The following is a 26142-nucleotide window of genomic DNA, read 5'->3' on the forward strand; positions in this document are numbered from 1 at the left end:
TTGTATTCTCCTGGATTTCTTTCAATGATTTTTGTGTTTCCCTTGCAAGGGCTTCTAACTTTTGATCCATTTTCTCCTGAATGTCCTTCATGTGTTCCTGTACCAGCATCATGACCAGTGATTTTAAATCCAAATCTTGTTTTACTGGTGTGATGGGGTATCCAGGACTTGCTGGTAGAGGAGAATTTGGTTCAGATGTTGCCATATTGCCTTGATTTCTGTTAGTGACGTTCCTGCGTTTGCCTTTTGCCATCTAGCTCTCACTGGTGTTACTTGGTCTTGTCAGTGCTGGACTCACCAGTGCAAGCTGCCCCTTCCCCGTTGGCCTCTGGTGCACAGCTTACACTCTGCACTGCCTGTAGACAGGGTGCTGTTGTCCAGGCTGTTCAGATCCTGAAGCAGGCACCTGAAGGCTCCTGCTGGGGCCCGCAGGATTTATTGGAGCACACCGACTTCTCCCAGCTGGCCGCCCGGAAGCCCCCACTAGCCTCTTGAGGGACCTGGAGATGTGGCGGCCACCCAGGCTGATCTGAAGAGGAGAGCGTTGACCTAAGGGCTTCTGCCTGAGGCCTTGCCCCAGATTGTGTCTGTGGGCCAGATGGAACCCGTGTGCACCCCCAGGGAGCTCCGAAGGTGTATGTTGCTGTGACCTCCCCTGTGTTCCGCTCACTCCGCTGGGCAGCCGATTTCCCCAACCGGGCTGGCGCACACTAGGTTAGCCTTGTCGCCCGGGCCCTGAGTCCAGGCAAACGCCTGGGAGGCCAAGGTCCGAACAAAGTTCCCCTAGGGCTATGACTGTTATTTGGGTCCGCCAGGTGACCCGGATGGCGGGCGTGCGCATCCGCGCTCCCCGAAAGCACCGGGAGAGTCTGTTGTGCTAATAACCTCCTGGGCGGGTTGACACACAGATGGCCCACCAAGCTGCCCAGTTCTTGGGGTCAGTCCTGTGCCTTTTGGGGCCTAGACCCCCGTTTTGTTAGCCTCAGGCTACGCTTGTTAGCCATCTCGGCCCTCCCGAGCACTCTGGCTCCTGTAGGCAAAATGGCGGCGCGTGCGCTGGCCGGGGCAAAAAAAAACTCCTGGCTGGGTTGGCGCCCCGATGGCCACTCGAACAGCCCAGGGCCTGGGTGCAGGCCAACGCCCGTCTGGCTCAGACCCCTGCGGTGTTGGGCCTAGGATTATGTTTGTGTACCTCAGTCTGACCAATCTCTGGAGCCCGGGATCAAGATGGAGGTGAGTCTCTCCTGACTGGCGGGAAGCCGAGTTCTGAAGTGGCCTCCGTGCAGCGAAAGGCTCCGCAGAACCGCAGCTGCTTGCCGCCCGGCTGGTCAGCGAAGGTCAGTGGTCGTGGGCGCAGGGCCTAACTGGACCCTGTGTCGCCTTGGTTCCACCGCTGATGGCCCTTCAGCTGGAGCAGCCACTGCTACCGCCGCCGCCCGACATTTTTGCTTGTCTCTCTTAAATGGAGCATTTGGGCTACAAAAAGCCCAGGCCTTGGCACCACTGACAGAGTAGGTTCAGCCAGTTGCCTTCTGTCTGGATAGGAGTTTATTTATTGTGGTCACATTGGAAAAAGATAAACTAAACAGGACCTAAATCCATCTTCATTTTCGGGGTACTAACATGAGACATTACATATATATAGAATTAAGCGGCATCCTAGCCTATGTATGGTCCTGCCCACCACTGACCCTTCTTTGCCTAGCCTGTCTCTCCTGTAAGGTGGTCTAACAAGTCAAACTCTGTGAAATTTCTTCCAGGGAGTTATCACTCCCCCATGGCACCTGGGATTCAGATTTTCCCTTCTGTCAGCATGACACTCTTGAGGAAATTATAGTTACTTGGCATTCATTATTTCTACAATGTGATAACTGGAGGAAGGCTCCATCTCCAAGTGCACATCTCCTAGTGTTTGGTTGTCCTTTTTACAAATTGTCCCATCATGGTGAGCAAGATGGAGACAGACTGAGTATTTCCTCTGTTTTGGCTGAAAGAGTCCATAGCATCCTCTCTCTCTCTCTCTCTCTCTCTCTCTCTCTCTCTCTCTCTCTCTCTCTCTCTCTGTCTCTCTCTCTCCCTCTCTCCTCCCCCTCTCTCCTTCTCCCCCCCCCCCCCTCTGTTCTCTGTTGAGTTGGCAAGAGTTTAGAACCAGAGTCAGTTCTTACTATCAAGGTTCTGGTAGTTTGAAACAGTGTTCATGACATGTCTCCCTATGTTGCTCAACTTATCTCAGAACTCTAGGTGCTTTTGGCACCAGTGGTGGTGGGGTTTGCTACTCATGACTTCATTTGGAAAAAAAAAAAACCCAACAGTTAATGGTTTGAATGTGGAATGGTCTCATGTGGTGCTATTTTGAGAAGCTATGGAACCTTCTGGACGTGGCTTCATCGGACGGGTATGGTGCTGTGCATGTGGGGTTTGAAGATTGTAGATTGGCTTTTCTTCTGCTTCATGTTTCTGCACCACAAATAGGATCCGACCATGCCCCTGGACCTAAGCCATCAGTATACACTATGCCCTCTGAACTATTAGCCCAAATAATCCTTTTCCCTCTTCAACTGCTTGTCAGGTAGTTTGTTCACAGCAAAACAAAACACAATGATATTTACTGAGACTAAGATAAAGAGTCAGCTTTTATTCAAGTCAGAGTTAACATCCATTTCAAAGATCCCTCGTGTGTAAGGAAAAAAAAAGATTTCAGGCATAGTATGTGAACTGACTGGTTTTGTGTATCAACTTGACAGAAGTCATCAGAGTCATCAAAGAGGAAGGAGTCTCTGTTGAGAAAATGCCTTCATGAGATCCAACTATAAGGCCTTTCCTCAATTAATGATTAATGGGGGAGGGTCCAGCCCATAGTGGGCAGTGATATCCCTGGGCTGGTGGTTTGGGGTTCTATAAGAACACAGACTGAGTATGTCATGGGAGCAAGCCAGTAAGTAGCACCCGTTCATGGCCTCTGTATCAGATCCTGCCTTCAGGATACTGTTCTGATGTCCTCCCGTGAAACTCTTTCCTCCCCAACTTGCTTTTTGATCATGGTGTTTGTTGAAAAAATAAAAACTCTAAGGCATTATGGCATAGAAGTTGGAAAGTTCTAGTCTATAATTGTCTTCCACCCTTTGCTTTAGAATGATCTTTATCTCTGGGGCCTTTCCTTAGATACACATAGCAAGAAATCTGTGCTTTGATACTTAGGGTGGAAGCATTTTTATCTCCTTGTTGTAGAGTTCAGATCCCAGTTGGGGGTGCTTGGGTATAACATTGTATTTATCAAGTTGTCAGGTAGAAAAGGGGATCAATTGATGGGGGAGAGGATACAACATACCATTATAGAATTTATAATATCCAGTGACAATGGATAGACTAATAAAATTATTAACCCTCCCTCCCAGGTTCTTTCTTATCACAGATGCGTTCATTCTCTGTGTAGCCAGGGCTCCTGGTTAACTTTCAGCATGGGATCTCTTTTATATTAGATTGAAGGACTCTTACCTTAACAACCTTCTGTCATGATGCCCAGCTCATACCTAATTTCCAATAGGCTGTGCTATCTGTTTAAAAAGTGGGCAGCTCATCTATTTTGTATGGACCTGAATTCCTTCTCATCATTATGAAGGGAAATTCATGGCTGTTTCTAGTGTGATTCTGAAGGGACTGGGGCAGTGCCCAGCCTCCCAGGTCTTCAGTCATCTCCATCATGGTTGCTTCTTTTCATATGCATATCTAGGATTCTTGTGGGCAAAGTTCATGTTTAATCTTATTGTATCCCAATAAGTCACAAAACATTCTCTCAGAGATAACTTTATTTATTCCTGTTTCCATATTATCCAAAGAGGGCAAGGTTTCACATCTAGGTTTCCAGAACAACATGGGCTTGTTATTTAACTCACAAGCCTCTTGGTTTGAGATTCAAACACTGTCTCTTAATCATGATCAAGTTCACAAGAAGATGCACTAGATGTGCATCTCCACAAGGCCTACCCATTTAAGAATAATACATAGTTCAGGTCTTGAGAACTTATATTCCAGTGGGTGGGAGGAGAGAAACAGTTTCCACAGTGGAATAGCAGAGCAGATGCTACGAAGTACTATGTGACTTGACTGTTAAATAGAAGGCATATGGACTGCACCTGTACTTCCAGGTCAAATGGGAGCTTATAAGAGCATGAGCTTCTTTTCTGGTTACTATTAGACAAAGATAACTTAAGGAAGCATTTGTTTTGGATTAGGGTTTGAGAAAACAAGCCATCAAGCTAGGGAAGTCACAGTGGCAGAGGTATGTAGCAGCTGGTCACATTGTCATTGGTGGCACCTGAGAGCGGTGAACTCTGGTGCTCAGATTGCTGTCAAATTTATTTAGTTTACCTTCCTCCTCCATGGAATGATGCTATAGATATCTAGGGAGTGTCTTTCCACCTTAATTACTTTAATCTAGAAACTATTACAGACATGTTCAGAGATAATTTCCATGGACTCCCATCCCCATGACTCTGAGTATTCATCATTATGGCCAAGTTTTGTGAAGCAAAGCAAATTTTTTTAGGTTAAAAACAAAAACCCTTATTCATGTATATGTGTACTTGACAGTGTCTCTGTGTGGGTATGTCATGTGTGGTCCCTTTAGAGACCAAGGTATTGTGTTCTCTGGAACTGGAGTTACAGGTGGTTTTGAGCAACCCAACAGGGGTGCTGGGAGCCAAACCCCTATCTTCTGTATAAGCAGCTAGCATTATTAAATGCTGAGCCAACTCTCTATCCCCAAGAGTATATGGAGAGAGGCATAAGGCTCTGAAATATCTTAGTACATTCAAGAAATGATGAGCAATACTGGTGGCAGAAGCAGACTACAAAGGATGAGAGAACAGGGGTGCTAGAGGTCCATCACTGGGAGGCACTTTACATGCTCACCAGCCATCATGGTTCCCTCTCAGAATCTTTGGAGAACTCAGACTTTCTGTAGCAGGTATAAACAGATCTTTCTTTGCTTTTATGAAAACTATTTCCCATCTGATATAAAGAATGCTGTGGGGATGTGGTGACTGTGATGGCTATTCTTGATTGTCACTTCACTATATCTGGAATTAATTACAATAGAGAAATGGAGGGTGTCTTCATTAGGGTTTTACTGTTGTGAACAGACATCATGACCAAGGCAAGTCTTATAAGGACAGCATTTAATTAGGGCTGGCTTACAGGTTCAGAGGTTCCGTCCATTTTCATCAAAGCAGGAGCATAGCAGCATCCAGACAAGCAGGAGGAGCTGAGAATTCTACATTTTCATCTGAAGGCTGCTAGCAGAATACTGGCTTCCAGACCACTACGATGAGGGTCTTAAAGTCCACACCCACAGTGACACATCTATTCCAACAAAGCCACATCTCCAAATAGTACCACTCCTTGGGCCAAGCATAGTCAAACCCTGATAGAGGGCATCTATGAACCATATCTTGAGGCTGGAAGATGCAGGCTTTTCATCTGAATCTTAAAGTGGGATGATACATGCCTTTAATCCATATCTTGAAGTGGGGAAAGACACATCTTTAATCTAGGCCATACCTTCTATTGGAAGTCTATAAAAGGACAATGGAACATGGAAGGCTTTGCTCTTTGCCTGCTTGGCTCAATCTTGTTAGCACATTCACTCCTTCACTGTCATGGGAGCCTACTTCTTTGGGATTCTAGCATTTACAGAAGATCAGATAAGACACCCAACCTTGTAGGACTGAGCAACTACTAGATTCTTGGACTTTCCATTCACAGATAGCCATTGTTAGATCAGCTGGACTGCAATCTGCAATCTATAAGTCATTCCAATATACATATATATATATATATATATATATATATATATATATACATACACATACACATATACTTATACATGTGTGTGTGTGTGTGTGTGTGCGCGTGTGCGTGTGTGTGTGTGTGCATGTATGTGTGTGTGTGTGTGTGTGTGTGTGTATTCCATAACAGATTGTAGTGCCAGTAGTGGTTCTAGAGTAACAGAAGTATAAGAATGAATCTTTTAAGAACCTGGAAGAGGCATTTCAACTAATTTAGTACCTTCAAATGTGCCAGCACCTTCAGCTATTGAAGCTTCTCCAGTCATTCCCTCTCCTGGCAGGTCAGAGAGTACTGAAAGCCCATGGTGTGAACTATATTACAAACATAAAAGAATCAATGCATTTGATTTTCCTGATTGATTGATTGGAAGTGGCACTGGATTTGATAACCCCATATCCAAGACTTTTGGTAGTTTAAGGGAAAAAAAAATGTTACTGCTGGTTGGTTGCTCTTTAGCATGTCTGGATAAATTGATAAAGGATAGGGATGGGCTCTGTGATAAATTAACCAACTTCAGAATATAGTGAAGAACTGCAAAGAACCTAGTGAGTAAAGTGGACCAATTACAGATGTGCATAGAAAGTCTAAATGTTTCTAAGTGTGCCCTAAAAGAGAATCTTCTTTCTAGCAGCCACAGAGTTCAAGTTAGAGAAAATCAAACCATAGCCCTTACTATGTAATTCAGTTGGCTGAATTACAGCAAAAATTCAAGTCTCAACCTCAGAGGATGGTGGCAGTTATAGTAAGGGCATTTATTGGTAAAGAACTGGGCCCTGAAACTTGGGATGGGGATAAATGGGAGGATCCTATTGAAATGGGGAACTTTGAATCTTCAGATTCTCAAGGGTTTATTTCTTCTGAGGAAGTAGTACCATCAGCCCCACCCCTTGAAATATTGCACTTTTCATTTTTCACTGATGAGATTAATCCTGCATTGTCTGCTAAAACTATCAGTGAGTTTCTCTGAAGGCAATGCCAGGCTACACAGTACTGATGTCCCTCAAGGCCCACAAATAGTTAAGTTTAGACATATAGCCAGACTCAGGGCAAGCCAGGCTCCTAGAGGGGATGTAGAAAGTGTAGTCTGTGAAGAGGTGTACTATACCACTAGCTTGTTGAGTTTCTAATTCATTCAAGCAGAAGTCGGGAAAATATGTGCAGGAATAGATCTTAAGGGTATGGGATAATGGTGGAAGGAACATAAAACTAGATCAGGCTGAGTTTATTGTCATGGGCCTTCTGAGTGGAGAAGATTTTAGGTTTAATATGGAAGTTCACAAGGTTAAAAAAAAAAGGTGTCAAAATTTTGTCTAAATGTTTGACTGAAGCACTTATCAAAAGATGGCCTATTGAAAAGAAATTAAAAACACCTGATATCCCTTGGCTTAGTGTTGATGCAGGGATTTTAAGGCTCGGGGAAGTTGTAATGCTAAGAGTGGGCAGATACTCTGTGTAAAACCCAATCCTCCACAATGGGAAGGCCCAGAAGGTATGTCCTTCAGGAATCCTATAAGATGCAAAATGGTGAGAGGGTACCAGCACATTTGAACAGTTTTATTGTCACCCCTTTTCTTGTTCCAGACAGGGTTAGAGATGGTGCTGCTTAATTGGATTAATTAAATGTAATGGGTTTAACTAGGCCCAAAAGTAACAGAGGGCAGCTAGCAGCATTGATTTGCCAAAGGCTAGGTGATTGTAGTTATAATGGGCAGCATAGACACAGCAATGTTTATAATTCTGAACCCTTAATGGCCACCATAGTGAGTGAGTGAGCTCAGTTTTACAGGGCGTGGCATATGTGTAATGTTGGTACCAGCTGATCAATCATGCTCTTTCCAGGCAGAAAGTAGATAAGAATTTTGGTTTGACCTGCATACGCAGAAAAATTCTCAAATGAAAGAAGGGCTGCACTGGGTCATGGCCAAAAGCAATCTGGGCCAGTAAATCAATTTCTGGAGTTGATCCAGTTTGCAGATCTAGAACCCCTTGAATGAAGGCTTGGCAGGTTCCTCTGAAGAAGGACATTGATGGAATTCCTTAAAGTTTTACTGTTAGCCTTTCTTCATTTCTTCCCCAGAAAAATGTATAACCTTTTATAAAAGGGTAGCTGTACATTTGGGGAAAGGAAATGATCAGACTTTCCAGGGTCTATTGGATACTTGTTCTGAATTGACACCGATTCTGGGAGATCCCAAGAAACACTGTGGCCCTCCAGTTAAAGTAGGGGCTTGTGGAGGCCAGGCGATTAATGCAGTTTTGACTGATGTCCAACTCACAGTAAGTCCAGTAGGCCCTTATCCTGTATTTATTTCTCCAGTTCCAGAATGTATAATTGGGATAGATATTCTTAGGAGTTGGCAGAATTCTCATATTGGTTCCCTGACCTGTGGAGTGAGGGTTATTATGGTTGGAAAGGCTAAATGGAAGCCTTTAGTGTTGCCTCTGCCAAAGAAAATAGTGAATCAAAAATGCTGTCACATCCTTTGAACAATTGCAGAAATTACTCCAATCATCAAGGACTTGAAAGATATTCCTACCACATCTCCCTTTAATTCTCCTATCTGGCCAGTGCAGAAGACAGATGGATTATGGAGAATGACAGGTGATTATCAAAAATTCAATAAGGTAGTAACTGATTGCAGCTGCTATACCAGATGTACTGTCCTTACTTGAACAAATTAACACATCTCCTAGTACAGGATATGCAGCTATTGATCTTTTCCTCCAGCTGTTCCTGTCATTGCTCAATGAGCCTAGAACAAAGTAGCCATGATGGCAGAGATAAGGGTAATTCATGTGCTCAACAATATGGACTTCCACTCACCAAGGCCTACCTGATGGTAGCTGCTGTTGATTGCCAACAGATCAGACACCAACACTGAGCGCCAGATATGGCACCATTCCCCAGGGTGACCAGCCAGCAACCTGGTGGTAGGTTGACTACATTGAACCACTTCCTCCTTAGAAAGGGCAATACCTTATCCTTACTAAAGTAGACACTTATTCGGGTTATAGATTTGCCTTTCCTAAGCATAATGCTTTTGCTAAACCTTCCATTCATGGACTTACAGAATGCCTTATTGTTTCTGACCAAGGAACTCACTTCACAGCATGTGACAGTGGGCCCATGATCATGGAGTCCACTAGTATTACCATGTTCCTCACCATCTGGAAGCAGCTGGCCTGATCGAAAGATGGAACTGTCTTTTGAAGACCCAGTTACAGTACCAGTTAGGTGGTACCAGCGTGGAGAGCTGTGTCAGGGTTCTCCAGAAGGTGGTATATGCTTTGAATCAGCATCCAATGTATGGGTTGTTTCTTCCATAGCCAGGATCTAAGGGTTGAGGAATCAAGGGGTGGAAAGGGAATAGTTCTACTCCCTATCAGGCACCCCTAGTGACATACTGTGGACATTTTTGCTTTCTGTTCATGTAACCCTAAATTCTGCTGGCCTATGAGTTTTGGTTCCAGAGGGGAGAGTGTTCCTGCTAGGAGTCACAGCAAACATTCCATTGAACTGGAAGGTCAGACGTCTCCATGGTCACTCTGGACTTCTAATGTCCTTAAATCTACAGGCTAAGAAAAGAATAACAGTGTTATGAGGAGTGATTGATCTAGATTACCATGGGGAAATTTCATTGCTTCTCCATAATGGAGGTTAGAAAGACTATGTCTGGAGTACAGGAGATCCTTTAGGGCAACTCTTGATGCTACAATTTACTGTCATTAATGTCAGTGGAAAATTACAACAGCTGAATCCATGCATGCCCATGACAGGCAAAGACCCATTTTGTTAAGAATGCATTCGTATAGATATTTGTGTTTTCTTTCACTTTCTTTATCATATGTTGTAACATCAATAAAGAGACTCAGTAGTTATCATATTTAAGTTTGAGATACTAAAAGGATGTCCCCAAGGGGGACATTATTTCCTATCCCAGATTTATAATGTGTTTGTAGTTATATGAGGGACAGTTATATCATGTTAGGCATAATTATGATCTGGTTAAATATGCAATGCATTTGTGATTGTACATAGGATATTTATATTCTATTTAGGTGTTATAATGACCTGGATATTGTTTTCACTTGGAAATTAATCATGAAGTAAGTACAGGATTGTCTGTCAAGTGAGAAGGAGTGGATTTGTGATGGCTATTCTTGGTTGTTAACTTGACTATATCGGGAATGAACTACAATCCAGAAATGGAGGGTACACCTATAATCCAAATCTTGAGACTGAACGACACAGGCTTTTTTCATCTGGATCTTGAGTAGGGATGGCACATGTCTTTAATCCAGATCATGAGGCCAGAAGACACATTAATCTGGGACATACCTTCTGCTGGAAGCCTATGTAAGGACAATGGAAGAAGGAAGTTGTTTGTTCTTGTCTTTCTTGCCCCTGCCTTCCTAGCACATTCATTTCTTCATTGGCATCAGAGCCTACTTCTTTGGGATTTCAGCCTATACTGAAAAGCAGCAGCCACATAGCCTTGTGGGACTGAGCTATTGGATCCTTGGACTTTCTATTCATACCTAGCCACTGTTGGATTAGTTAGAGTATATATATATATATATACTCTACATATATATATATATATATATATATGTAGAGAGAGAGAGAGACAGACAGACAGAGAAATTAGGTCCATAAGTTCTGTGATTCTAGAGATATGACTAACATAGTAATCATGAAAAAGTCTTTTGCACTCAGTTTAAGAGTTCAAAACTACTGGGATGAATAGAAAGTGAATTCTAGTGCCATATCTAACATAAAAACAGTTGCTCTTGGTGATTTACAGAGAGTATAAGGAACAGACTTATCAGTGGTCATGGTTTCTAGTTTGGAAGATTGGATGGGCATAGTTTATATAGTAAGTATACTTTCTAATTCATATTCTTAATACTTTGACTAATAGTTTGTAATTCATTAGTTCATTAAAAACAAAAAACAACAACAACAAAAAAAAACCTTGGGCTGGGGAGATGGCTCAACAGTTAAGATCACTGACTGCTCTTCCAGAGGTCCTGAGTTCAATTCCCAGCAACCACATGGTGGCTCACAACCATCTATAATGGAATTTGATGCCCTCTTCTGGTGGATCTGAAGAGAGCAATGGTGAACTCGTATACATAAAATAAATAAATACATCTTTAAAAAAAAAAAAAAAAAAAACCCTTCAAAGCTAAAAGACTGATGGCTCGGTGGTTAAGAGTGCTTGCTGTTCTTGCAGACGACCTGAGTTTGATTACCAGCACAAAAGTCAGATGGCCCAGAGTTGGCTGTAACTCCAGCCTATGGGATCTGACTTCTTTCTCTGAACTCTGCAGACACTGCACTTAACACACTCAGAGGTAAATACAATCATATATAAATATACAAATAAAAGTAAACAAAATCCTTTGAATAGACCAACAACATAATAAACCTCAAAATGGAATGACTGCTTACTGATGTGTCAACCTCGACTTTTAAATAATAGCTAAAATTGAGTCTCTAAAAAAAGAAAGAAAAATGTGTGAGTATCTGAAAAGAAACTCATGTAGAATGAAATATTGAGGCATATCAAAACCTGTCTTCAAACACTTCTAAACTAGGAAACATTTATTTTAGGATACTGAAAAAAAAAATGCTGACCTGTTCAAAGCTGTGAACACCTGCAAAGCTGTTTCTCTTTAGTTTGTCCCAAGTTGCTCATCTTGCATTTCCAGAGGGCAGGAGCAGGAGGTGATGGATGCTGTGTCAGGATGATTCTTCTGCAGTGAAGTAGCAGACGGTAAAGTTCATCTCTGAAGCAGACAACTTTGCTTTGTGGGAGGGATTTTAGTTTATCAGGGCCAAGCTGCAAGACTAGAGATAGAACAGCAGATGTAAATGACTGTGTGGTCCTCAGGCTCCCTGCAAAGTAGGACTCATCTCTCGGGATTTGCCTCCAGAAATGATAAAACAAATTTTGAACAGCAATCTGAAATTAATCCATCTGTTGATTAGTGGGAATCATAGAGGTAGAGAGGTATGTTAGGTTAATAGATATATACATCAATTGATGCTTAAGTAATAGACAAGAAAAACATGAGGAAAATAAGGTATATACACACAGTAAGATTTGTTTTCCCTTTTGTAGTGCTGAACACGGAACCCAGGCCTTATGTGTGCTAGAAAAGCATTCTACTAATGAACTACCACTCCAGCCCTTTAAAATTCATTTATCTTGGGGCAGGAGAGATCGCCTAGTCCTTAAGAATGCTTATTTTCCCTTCAATCCTTCCTCTAACTTTTCCATATGGATCTCTGACCTCTGTCCGATGCTTGGCTGTGGGTATCTGCATCTGTCTCAGTCAACTGCTGGGTAGAGCCTCTCAGAGGACTCCATGTCTCTGAGAGGACATGTTTCCTGTCTGCAAACACAACATAGCAGTATTAATAGTGTCAGGGATTGGTGCCTGGTCAGCCACTCCTTCACTCTCTGAAGGGGGCAGGCAGCATTTGGGATATAAATAAACACAACAACAACAACAACAACAGCAACAACAACAACAACAATAATAATAATAATAAATCATAAAGAGTGCTTATTGCTTTATCATACCACTTGAATTGGGCTCCTAGCATCCCCTTCATATGGCCATGAATGCCTGTAACTCTCAGCTCCAGGGATCTAACACCTCCTCCTGGCCTCTGTGGAAACCTGAACACACAACTGTGCATACACATCACAGATTCACACACACACACATAAAGAAAATAATAAAAGAAATATTTAAAATTAACTTAGGCCGGGTGGTGGTGTCACACGCCTTTAATCCCAGCACTTGGGAGGCAGAGGCAGGTGAATTTCTGAGTTCGAGGCCAGTCTGGTCTACAGAGTGAGTTCCATGACAGCCAGGGCTACACAGAGAAACCCTGTCTCGAAAAAACCAAAAACCAAAGCAAAACAAATAAAATTCACTTAGTTTTAATTACATATGTAGAAAACTGGAAAATGAGAATTAATTTCTTTCTTTGAGTGATAAAAGGAATTTATACATTAATTATTTAGACAAAGCATCTTTTTTTTCTGCAGAAAACGAAACTTTTCCTGAAGCAATACTCGCATTTTTAACCTACAAAATTATGCCCCAGTTAATATGGCAGGAAAGAAATGTTTGCATTTGTTTATTTTTCCTGAGAACTAAAATGTACATGGGAAGGGCTTCACTTTTTGTGGTTACTGTTATTAGGTTAATGATTTCTTTGAAATGTCATGGGAAATCAACTTTTGCTATATGATGAATTATGATGATTTGTTTTCACTTCTTCTCAAAATATTGTAGTAGAAAACTCCCAAACGTCAAATCAGGGTTGCTTGAAGATAGGATGAGAATAATTAGTAAATGAGTATAATTACTACTAACTGTGTTTGGCAATGTTTATCAAACCTGTGCAGTGCATCAAGGTACCATGATATGCAGAACTCATTCCTATTCTGTGTGAAGCTCATTCCTTAAGTGTGCTTGCTGAACAGGCGTGAAGGCCTGGATTTGGATACCTGGCAGCTTTGTAAATAGCCAAGTGGAGCTGTGTGCACTTGTAACCCTAGAGAGACAGTGTTTTCCCACAGCCATCCAGTACAATCAGTGAGCTTCCGGTTTAAGGAGAGACTCTGTCTCAACAAATAAGATGGAGATCAATATAGAGAGGCACTTGACATTGCCCTCTGACCCTTACATGCAGAGATACACATGCGGGCATGGAGATGCACACCCAAACAGACACACAGACATACAGATGGACTCTCTTCCCAAGTCTGTCCACTTACTTGAAAGCTTTTTAAGTCTCAGATTTTGTGTGAGTGCATTTTTGACTCGGATTATTCATCCTCCATTCAGTGCCTAAATGAGTGAGCAATCGTTACTTTTAAATCCCTAATGTCACGGTATCATTTGTCACCCATGACCTCAGGTGACTGATTACCATTCTGTTCCTTCCATTTGGTCCACATGCTTTATGGGTGGCGTGGGCAAGTTCTTATGCGCTACATCTCTATGTGCAGATTTCTCTTAATTGCTGGAATACGTGGTGTTGTTTTCAATGAGGTCTTTGTTTTTCTATTGCTGGATTTGTGAAATGAGCTAGAAGACATTGCTCTTCTTTGACTCTTGGGGGAGGGTAGGAATTATGGATAACTTACTTGTTTATTAAACATTTGATATGTTTAATTCAGTAGGAAAGTCATGAGGTCCTGAGCTTTCCTTTGATGGAAAACTTGCTTAGTCTCCGTATCCACCATTGGTTAGTTAAGGTTATCTACTCTGTCATGGTTCAGCATTCGCATTTCTTCTAGGCTGGAAAATCTCTAGGCAGATTATTATTATTAGCATCCAATGAGTCTCTGTAATACCCATGTTTCCTGTTTCAGTTCTCATTTTATTTGTGTTTTCTTTCTTTCAGTTGGTTTGGTTCTTGGGTTGTCAGTTTTGTTTTGGAAGAACCGTTTTCATCTTGCTGATTCACAAGGACATCTATATATCAATTTTTGTATATTCTTTTGTATGCACGTTTATGTATGTACATGAGCACGCATGTTGTGCTGTGGAACAAGTGTGGAGATCAGAGGACAACTTGCCGATGTCTGGAATTCTCTTGTGTCATATAACTTTTGGGGTTCAAACTCAGGTCCTTATGCTCAGAAACAAGCATAAGCTTTTACACACTGAGTCAGCTCCTTAGTCTGTATTTATATCACCTACTTGTAGTTATCCAATATTTCCAGTCCTACCTATTGACATTGTCTTCTATGTTTATATTTATTAATTATATATAACCATACATATGATATATTTACATATTTGTCATAATATTTACATAGCTCATATTCACACATTGTCAATCTTGAGTATTCTTTTCTACCTAATTCTGGATTGAGTTTGCTTTAGTTGTTTTAGTTATCAGTGCTGAGACACACTGATAGGTTGTTCATCTGAGATATTTCTAAGTTTTAGATATAGGCATTCATTGAATAAAGAGCTTTTATTATAGCTTTTACTCCATTCCATAGGTTTTGGTTTATTGAGTTTTTATTTTAAAAAATATGTTTTAAATATTTTCTTATTTTGCATGGTGTGTGTGTGTGTGTGTGTGTGTGTGAGAGAGAGAGAGAGAGAGAGAGAGAGAGAGAGAGAGAGAGAGAGAGAGAGAGAGTGTGTGTGTTAGGGTCACCTGCGTGCCTTGGCTTGAGTGTGGTTGTTAGAGGGCAAGTTGCTGGCAAGTCCTTCCACCATGTAACTCTGGCTAACTGGGAACTAACTAGACTACTCTGGCATTGAATTTTAATAGAGTTGCTCTTACCTCTGCCTTCCCAAATACTGGAATTAAAGATGTGAAGCACTATGTATAGCACAAGCATATTTTGATACTGGACTGCTTTATGGATTCTCAACCTTGTATATAAATTCTGGAAATTCATCATCTATCCACAAGGAACTCATTTACTTTATACTCTCATCCTGATGGTTATGATATATTTTCCTCATAATATTCTTTCATTTCTAGTGTGTACCTCTCACTTTGCTGTAGTCAATGCTGATCAGAATATGGTAAGGAAGGGAGTATACCCCAGCAAAGAAAAAGGCACAAAGGAATATAGTGAATGTATGTATAGGTACATGCATCTGAAAGGCACTGGCATTGTCCTGAAGTACCAATGATTAGTTTTGAAGTGTTTGTAAGCTTCCATGGGTGCTGTCCAGTTTGTCTCCTGGCAGAAGGAGCACACAGGAGCCTTCTCATTTTGTCCACAGTATATGTCCACACCTGGCAAAGTCTTCCTTTGTTTTGAAAGTCAAATATAATCTTACTCTTAGCAGATTCATTCACTTTTCCACGTCCATTCTTCCAGTTTTAATCTAGGATCCCAAATAAGCCATTATCATTTTCCTGTGGTATCCAAGTATAGAATAGCCTCTGACTTTCCCACAAGTGTACAGACAGTTCTTAATGGGACATCTTCTCAGCGTGGTGATGCATATTGGTAGTTTCATAGGATGGAGAAACTAACAGGAAAGATGGCTTGAGCCCAGGAGCTCAGTGCCAGTCTTATAAATAGTGATGAAAACCCTGTCTGAAAAATGAAAACTAAAGTGAGCCAAATGCAAACCAACAAAGATAAAATAAATCACATTCTGATGGGTTAAAGATGCATTTTCAGGATGTTGTGTAACTTAGCATCTGGAGTCTCTCATCTAATAGTCAATGTAATATGTCTTCCTCCAAATAGGCAGACCTAGGTTTTACTATACTAAGATGCTATTTTAATGTTTTAGATGTATTGACATAGCTTTGTTTGATTTTTTTTATATTTTGTAATCTATCACCTGAATTGATAATATTTCCATTTCAACGCCTTTTTTAAATATAGCAAGATCAGCTTTACACCTGGGCTGCGGTTAGTCAACCCACGCATTCAATGGATTACAGCGAAGGGCAGTTTCCCAGGAGAGAACCATCCATGTGGCCACCATCTAAGCTTCCTGATGAAGAGCCCAGTCCCAAGGACGTTGACACAGGTAGGATATGGGACAGCCAACTTCTCAAGATTGTGTGACGTAATATGGAATCGCAACACTTACTGGGTAGTGAGTCTGTAGTCTCTTGCAGGTATTTTTTTAGTGTATCTTCTGTCAGCAACCTATTAAAATCAATGGGCAGCCCGAGACACTGACAGTTCTTATAGGCATTGCCCAAAGCTGCTGGGGTTAGAATGTAGAAGAGTGCCAGCTACACTGGGATTCTCCAGTAATTACTACATTTACTGAAGTTTAAAAACCATTGTCTACAGACACCATCCACCACCAGGTTGAAGCTCTACATTCTATTTGACCTAAGAAAACCTACAAGGGACATTTTTCTCCATTATCTCTGAACTTCATTCAGTTTTCTTTGTACTTTGAAAGCTTCTTTTCTCTCTCTTTCTCTTTTTTTATTAGATATTTTCTTTATTTACATTTCAAATGTGATCCCCTTTCCTGGTTTTCCCTCCAAAACCACCCTATCCCCTTCCCCCTCCCTCTGCTCATCAACCCACCCACTCCTGCTTCCCTCCTGGCATCCCCCCTCTATTGGGGCATTGAGCCTTCTCAGGACCAAGGGCCTCTCCTCCCTTTGATGTCCAACAAGGCCATCCTCTGCTATATATGCAGCTGGAGTCATGGGTCCCTCCGTGTGTACTCTTTGAGATAACGGAAAAGGAAAATAAGGTTGTAATTTTTCTTAAAATTCACATTAAAATAATTGTGCAATATTCTAGTGCAATCTACTATTTCTGAAAAATTATTTTTCTTAAACTATTTTTGTATTATTCGCTAGGAAAACTATTTGAGGCTAGAATCAGTGCTACTTGGAGAAATTCACTAGAATGATGATTACTTGGGAGAATCCAGGTTCTCTTGGTGAACTGAGCAGGAGTAAGTCCCATCTTTTGATGTAAAAGTGAAGACTAAATAGAAGAGCATTGTTTGTCACAGCCCTCCTTGCAGCAGATCTTCACAAGTGATATTGTGAGTGTCAAAGGTGAGAACGAGGCCAATTGGACTGTCTTAGCAAAAGAGAGATGGCCACAGGAGCTTCTTTTTAACTTGTTGTGGAAGGGCAAAATATAAGACTCTGCACTACATCAGCTTTGTGATGTTAGGCAAGTTACTAAATTGCTGTGTACATATTCTCACCTATGAAATGTTAATGAGAACAGCATCCACTGTGAGACATGGTTTGAGTAGTCTAAGTGCTTGTGCAAAGCCTCAGAGTGAAGAACAGAGGTCAGAGTCATTTTGCTCTCATTGTTATAACCATCATTAAAGTTATGTTCTGTTATTATCGTCCCCATGCATTTTCTTTAAAACTAATAATGACTCTGCTAATGGTTTGCCATGCTTCTGTCTACATTTCTGTAGAGTTCCCACCTCTTGTTTTTATCAGTTTCTTGGCAAATGTATTTCATCATTTATTCTTTCTAAGAGTATACCAAATGGAGATTACACAGTACCCTACATATCCTTTTTAAAATGTTGTGTTTTAGAGAAACTATTCACTAGTTAGCATACAATCCAAAATTAAAATAAATGTACAAATGTGTGAGAGAATATAAAAATATTGTTCCATGATAGACTGTTTACTACAACACTCACTGACAGTGGTTGATCGAGAGACCAGGCAGAATTCCACACATTAAATCATTCAGAGATAAGAGAGAGTTTTGGCATGACAGTGTTCAAAAATCCAACATGTGAATGCTGATATTTTTGTTTCAAAAAGGGAAGAACTCAAGTAAAGATTTTTATCCCATAGTATGCATGATTGTCTTTATGCTAAAAATACCATTGGTGGAAATACATAAGTATAGGTGCAGTAGTTTAAGTAGTTTTCTTGAGAGAAAACCCTTGGAACAATGGTTTCTATCCTTTCCTTCATTTACATATTTGGTTGGCATACAACTTTGATGCCCCTAAAATATGTTTTTCAACTTTTTTGGCTTTATTGCTAACACTTTTCAATAATATTTGGCAATTCTTTAGAATCATTATCCATGTTTGGGTTACTGGAGTAACACTTGACTGAGAATTAATTGAAAGTGATCACCTGGATTTTAGTTTGACAAGGATGCCAATGGGGCCAGAATCAGAAGATGATGACTTTCTTGGCTTCTTTATAGATTAGCACAGCTTGCAAAATGCCTGAGCAAGTAATTTTAGTACGCTGATATTTCTTTTTAAATGTGCATTTCATGAAGAAGACAATAGAGGTAAGTAGAAAGTAGTTTAAACCACCAATCTATGTTTTTCTAATTGATCTGTTTTCTACCCCAACTACTGAGCATTGTTTTTTCAAAACCATTTTAATGTTGCTTTTCAATTCTTACTGTGTTGTATTTACTTGGAAAAACACAAAGGAGAGTCTCATTTTCAAGGAACCATACCACCTCCCCTTTTCCTGTCAGTCAAATGTATGAATGAGTAGCCAGTATCACAGGAAAAACTTTAGGTGAATGTGTTATATCACTTGTGAATTTTAATAGCATGACTATCATTAGTTGTATACTATGTACATACACCCAGCTGGTAGTTACTTACTATTGAGTAGTGGCATCATAGTTTAAATTGCTAAATGCAACATGTGGCAATTTTAAAGCATTTTTACTTTTTTGGAAAAGACAATCTTGTAAGCCCAAATATTTATTTTTATTAAATTTCTTTCATTAACTTTTTTTTTTGATTGGAGTGTGTTCTTTTTTCTTCTACATCTTAAAAATGACTGTTAATTCCTATGTGCAGCTAAGTCTGATTTGTCCTTCTGGCTCTTCAGATTTTTTTCATGTGTTTTAATTTTTCCATAGTCACTTTTATAAACAAGCTTCCTCCAACTTTCATCTATTTAGCAAAGCACTAACACTTTTTATATGAAATTTTAGTGCTGAGGCCAAGATGACACTGATACCTCTCCTCAAGAGCGAAAGGGCAGATTCCCTTTCGTTTTTGCTTTCTTTCTTCCTTGTGTGCTATTTTTATTCTGTGAGGGGAAGACCCATAGTCTATAAAGTGACTTTGTGAAGAGTGCAGGAAGCATCATGGAAGCATTAATTTTGGTTGGAAAAGAAGTGAGGGCACAGGCAGGTGGATTTCTGAGTTCAAGGCCAGCCAGGTCTACAGAGTGAGTTCCATGACAGCCGGAGCTACACACAGAAACCCTTTCTCAAAAAACCAAAAAGAAAAAAGAAAAAAAAAAAAGAAGAAGTGAGGGCATAGAACGACCAAGTACTATGTAGATGGAAGCATCGTCAGGAAGAAAACCTTCTCACGTCTCTCTTCATTTCTAGTTTTCATTCCTTTTATTTTTTGTCTCCATAGCTGATTTAAATATTTTTATTTTTGCTAATTTTGTACTTTATAGTTATAGGTGCTGTGGTGTATAGCTTTCATCATTTTAAAATGTATTTAAAGATCCTCTTTGGTTTGGTGTTGTAGTTATTAAAGACATTTGCTTTTTCATAGCCGAATGCACTGGGAGTAAGCCCTGTAGTTGGATGAGCTATCTATTCTAACACAGAAACCCTAGAAGCATTTATATGTGTGTGTGTGTGTGTGTGTGTGTATACACACACACATGCATATACATATATAACTCTTCAATTACTCTGCCTAAACATGTGAAATGGTTGAAATTCTGAACAATAAAAATCAAAGGTCTCCTTATAAAAATCAACAAACTTAAAAGGCATAAAAATTAAAATTAAATAGGATAAAAATAAGCATATGAATATGATGAGAAACCAATCTAGGGTTTGGTTAAGGATGCTTGCAATGTAGAAGAAAAGGCTAAGAATGTGACTGAGATGTTCAATAAGGACATTGAAACTAAGAACAATAAACAAACAAAAAATATCCAACCAAATAAAACAAATATAGGCGATTAAGATGCTGATAAATAAAAACCACAGAGGAATTCGTGACTAGGTCTGTCAGAAGAAAAAGAGGCGTGACAAGACAAAGCTAAGAAAATGTAACATTTCAACATCAACACAGAATAAAGGGGACTAGAAACCATAGGGACTTTCAGGAACTCTGGGACCAGGTAAAGACACAAACTTAAAAAGTCATGTAGTAGAACAAAGAAATGAGATCAAAACTACCAGACATGGAAAATACACTCAGTGACATTACATGGGAAACTCCCCAGATCTATGGGAAGAAATGGACATCTAGGTACAATAAAATGTTTGAGCCTCAAATAGACTGAAAAGAACCTCTCAAAAATATACTACTAGGTAAATACTACGATGAAATAGAACAATGAAATACTGAAGTAAGCTATAAGACAAAATGTTTAAATCTAAAAGAAATTTGCATTAGAATAACCAAAACACTGAAGGGTTTTGTACCTCCATAGGAAGAATAACAACATGAACCAACCAGACCCTGCCCCCCAAAGCTCCCAGGGACTAAACCACCAACCAAGAAGTACACATGGATAGACCCATGACTCCAGGTGGATATGTAGCAGAGGATGGCCTTATCTGGCATGAATAGGAAGAGAGCCCCTTGGTCCTGTGGAGGTTTGATGACCCACCATAGGAGAATGCTAGGATGCTGAGGTGGGAGTGGGTTGGTGGGTGGAGGAGCACCCTCATAGAGGTGGGGAGGGAGGCATAGGGGGTTTGTGGAGGGGAAACTGGGAAGGGTGACAACATTTGAAATGTGACTAAATAAAATAACCAATAACAAAAAGAATAATCAAAAGCCAGGAAAGTATTGAATTCAATTATTTTGTTCAAGGTACGAAAGCAAATAACTGCCAACCAATCAAGATTATTATATCCCACAAAGTTATCCTATAAAATCAATGGAGACAGAGCAACGTTGTAAGATATGTAAAAATTAATGCAATTTGTGACTACTAATCCAACAGTGCAGAATATGAACAAAGGAATGATGCATGGAAATGATGAAGAAAATGACCTCAATTATAAGAGCACAGGAAATAATAAATTATAAAAGACAAGCAGATGAACAAGAGAGAAGTAAAAAAGAATCACGTTTATCCAATTTAGTTAAAAACCAAACCTCTAATGTGAGGAAGTATGACAGAAAAGAACAAACATTAGAATAAACCAGTGAAAGACATAACACAGTTCTGAGAATCAGCAATCCCTTCTTGATAATAAGCATAAATGGACTTGGTTCTCTAGTTAAAAGACGAGAATGTGTCTTTGGCTTAAAAGACAAAAACCTCTGACTGCTTTGTTTTTATTGTTTTTGTTGCTGTCATCACTGTTGTTGTTGACAGAAATAAACTTCAATGGCAAAAACATAAAGAAACTGGAAGTTAAAGGGATGGGAATCTATCTCCAAATATGTGTAGCTGTTCTCAGGTCAGAGGAAATAGAATTGAAGCCAGAATAAGTCACAGGTTTTCAAGGTAACTACACATTAGTAAAGGGAACAATTACAAATTGTAAACTTTGATACTCTAAATTTCATAAGAGAATCACTAATGGGTCAAACAGGGCCAAAAACAATAATGGTGTTTTACCCCAGTGTCATCAGTAGAGTGATGATCTAGACAAACTTCAGCAAAGAGAAAAATTATATTATAAATTAGGTGATCTTAATAGATATCTAAAAAGTTTGACAGCTGAAGAATACAAATTATTTTCAGCATCTCATGACATGTTATCTATAGTCTATTATATCTTAGTATTCAAAGTCCAAGACTTAACAAGTAAACATACTTGTAACAACTTACTGTGTGCTATCAAATTATTATATTAAATTGGAAATCATCTGCAACAGAAAATTTGAACACTGGTGCATAAAGATGAAGAAATAAACTCTTAAATGATCATGTTTGAAGAAATCAAGAAGAAATTTAAACAGAATTGAAATAAAACAAGCCATCCAGTCAGTTGATGGGCAAATGAATTGAACAGTCTTTAAAATAGGAAATATAGATGAGAAAAATCTTCAGCTATAGGGAGAGACACCTGAAGCTATGCTCTTGTTCAGTTTCTTCCCAATCAGAATGGCAAACTTCAGGAAAACAAAAATTAAGAGATAGTAGTGGAGCTGTAGAGAAAATAGAAACATTATATACTGTGGTGTGAATGAATAAAAGTCCTGTGACTATGGACAGTACTGTGAAGACTACTCGAATCTCTCCAAACAGAACTTGCATGTGATCTACTTATACTATCCTTGAGTGTATATCAAAATGGACCAAAGTCAGCATAACACAGACAAGTGTATATCCACATCTATAGTCCTGTGACATTCACATTAGTCATATTAAGAACCTTGACAAGATGAGCCTCAGTAGTTGAGTAAATTGAGAAAGTGGGGTATATTTAGAATGATATTTTATTTATTTACATAAGTAAGAATGAAATGATGTGCTTTGTCGTAAAGAGAGGGAAACAGAGATCATGAGAGGCAGACACTAGATTTGAGACAAGTATTCCATGTTTTCATTCATATACGGAATTTACACTTAATGTATATGATAAGTGTGCACACATCTTGGGGACAGATGTTTAAATGCTTATTGAAAGAAGAGGTACACCGGATGGGGATGATACTGGTTAATGGGGAAGGGAAGGCAATTTTTTCTCATGCAGAATGTGTGTCTGTGTGTGTGCACGTGTGTGCATGTGTGCGTATGTATGTGTGTGTATGTGTGTGTGTGAGTGTGCATATGCACATATGCATGCAAGAGTGCAGACAGGAAACTCCTGAGGGGAATCCCCTTCAGGAAGAATGGTAAGGTTAAACAGGAGAGTAACCTATATATTATCTTAATGAAGCCTACTATTGTGTGTACTAACTAAAGAAACATTAATAAAAATAATATAAATACCTAGATTGTCATTAAATTGATTTATACATAATCATAGAATTAATTAGATTGAAAGTTTACCTTCACAGTGGACAGAAGAGATATGAGCACTTTTAAGGATGGATTGAACATTCACACATCACTAAAGTCCTTCAATTACCATGACAATGACAGTGGCCAAGACACCAAGCACAGGAACGATTTATTTATTTATTTATTTATTTATTTATTTATTTATTTATTTATTTATTTATTTATTTTCTTTTCAGTGAGTGCATACCATGTGTGTTCTTTTGTGATTGGGTTACCTCACTTAGGATGATATTTTTCTAGCGCCATCCATTTGCCTAAAAATTTCATGAATTCATTGTTTTGTTTTGTTTTTATTGATATATTTTTATTTACATTTCAAATGATTTCCCCTTTTCTGGGTCCCCCCTCCCCGCAAGTCCCATAAGCCCTCTTCCGTCCACCTGTTCTTCCATCCACCCCTTCCCATTTCCCTGTTCTGGAATTCCCCTATACTCTTGCACTGAGTCTTTCCAGAACCAGGGGCCACTCCTCCATTCTTTTTGGACATCATTTAATTAGTGGATTATGTCCTGGGTATTCAAAGTTTCTAGGCTAATATCCATTTATCAGTGAGTGCATACCATGATTGATCTTTTGAGACTGGGTTACCTCACTTAGTATGATGTTCTCCAGCTCCATCCATTTGTCTAAGAATTTCATGAATTCATTGTTTCTGATGGTTGAATAGTACTCCATTGTGTAAATACCACATTTTTTTGTATCCATTCCTCCTTTGAGGGACACCTGGGTTCTTTTCGGCTTCTAGCTATTACAAATAGGGCTGCTATGAACATAGTGGAGCATGTGTCCTTATTGCATGCTGAAGAATCCTCTGGGTATATGCCCAGGAGTGGTATAGCAGGGTCCTCCAGAAGTGTCATGCCCAGATTTCTGAGGAACTGCCAGACTGATTTCCAAAGTGGTTGTACCATCTTGCAATCCCACCAGCAGTGGAGGAGTGTTCCTCTTTCTCCACATCCTTACCAACACCTGCTGTCTCCTGAGTTTTTAACCTTAGCCATTCTGACTGGTGTGAGGTGAAATCTCAGGGTTGTTTTGATTTGCTAATGACTAATGATCTTGAACATTTCTTAAGGTGCATTTCAGCTATCCAAAGTTCTTCATGTGAAAATTGTTTGGCTCCGTACCCCACTTTTAAATAGGGTTATTTGGTTCTCTGGGATCTACCTTCTTGAGTTCTTTGTATATATTAGATATTAGCCCTCTGTCGGATTTAGGGTTGGTGAAGATCCTTTCCCAATTTGTTGGTTGACATTTTGTCTTTTTGACAGTGTCCTTTGCCTTACAGAAACTTTGTAGTTTTATGAGGTACCATTTGTCAATTCTTGTTCTTAGAGCATAAGCTATTGGTGTTCTGTTCAGGAACTTTTCTCCTGTGCCCATGTCCTCAAGGGTCTTCCCCAGTTTCTTTTCTATTAGTTTCAGTGTGTCAGGTTTATGTGGAGGTCCTTGATCCACTTGGAGTTGAGCTTAGTACAAGGAGATAAGAATGGATCAATTTGAATTCTTCTGCATGCTGACCTCCAGTTGAACCAGCACCATTTGTTGAAAAGGCTATCTTTTTTCCACTGGATGTTTTCAGCTCCTTTGTCGAACATCAAGTGACTATAGGTGTGTGGGTTCATTTCTGGGTCTTCAATCCTATTTCATTGACCTACTTGCCTGACATTGTACCAATACCATGCAGCTTTTATCACTATTGCTCTGTAGTAATGTTTGAGGTCTGAGATACTGATTCCCCCAGAAGTTCTTTTACTGTTGAGAATAGTTTTAGCTATCCTGGGTTTTTTGTTATTTCAGATGAATTTGAGAATTGCTTTTTCAAACTCTGTGAAGAATTGAGTTGGGATTTTGACGGGGATTGCTTTGAATCTGTAGATTGCTTTTGGCAAGATGGCCATTTTAACTATATTAATCCAGCCAATCGACGAGCATGGCAGATTTTTTCATTTTCTGAGGTCTTCTTCAATTTCCTTCCTCAGAGATCTGAAGTTCTTGTCATATAGGTCTTTCACTTGCTTGGTTAGAGTCACCCTAAGATACTTTATGCTGTTTGTGGCTATTGTGAAGGGAGTCATTTCCCTAATTTCTTTCTCAGTCTGCTTATCCTTTGAGTATAGAAAGGCTACTGATTTTCTTGAGTTGATTTTGTAACCAGCCACGTTGCTCAAGTTGTTTATCAGCTTTAGGAGTTCTCTGGTAGAGTTTTTTTTTGGGGGGGGGGTCACATAGTATACTATCATATCATCTGCAAATAGTGATAGTTTCATTTCTTCCTTTCAAATTTGTATCCCTTTGACCTCCTTATGTTGTCTAATTGCTCTAGCTAGGACTTCAAGAACTATATTTAAAAGATATGGAGAGAGGGGGCAGCCTTGTCTAGTCCCTGATTTTAGTGGGATTGCTTCAAATTTCTCTCCATTTAGTTTAATGTTGGCTACCAGTTTGCTGTATATTGCTTTTACTATGTTTAGATATGGGCCTTGAATTCCTGTTCTTTCCAAGACTTTTAGCATAAAAGGATGCTGAATTTTGTCAAATGCTTTTTCAGCATTTAATAAAACGATCATGGGGTTTTTTCTTTGAGTTTGTTTATGTAGTGGATAGCATTGATGGATTTCCTTATATTGAATCATCCCTGCATCCCTGGGATGAAGCCTACTTGATCATGGTGGATGATCGTTTTGATGTGTTCTTGGATACGGTGGGCAAGAATGTTTTTTAGTATTTTTGCATCGATATTCATAAGGGATATTGGCCTGAAGCCTATTTGATCATGGTGGATGATCGTTTTGATGTGCTCTTGGATTTGGTAGGCAAGAATTTTATTGAGTATTTTT

At 39.7% G+C, this 26142-nt stretch overlaps 1 protein-coding gene across 1 annotated transcript in view; it reads left to right on the forward strand.

Moving 5' to 3' along the window:
* Positions 1–26142, forward strand: part of Fmn2 (formin 2) — a 339622-nt gene that overhangs the window by 63568 nt on the left and 249912 nt on the right. The window contains exon 3 of the mRNA XM_052201126.1: positions 16248–16395. Coding sequence (XP_052057086.1) covers positions 16248–16395 — 148 coding nt within the window. The remainder of the gene's footprint in view (positions 1–16247; positions 16396–26142) is intronic.

Source organism: Apodemus sylvaticus, chromosome 12, assembly GCF_947179515.1.
Source record: "Apodemus sylvaticus chromosome 12, mApoSyl1.1, whole genome shotgun sequence".
Lineage (NCBI taxonomy): Eukaryota > Metazoa > Chordata > Mammalia > Rodentia > Muridae > Apodemus > Apodemus sylvaticus.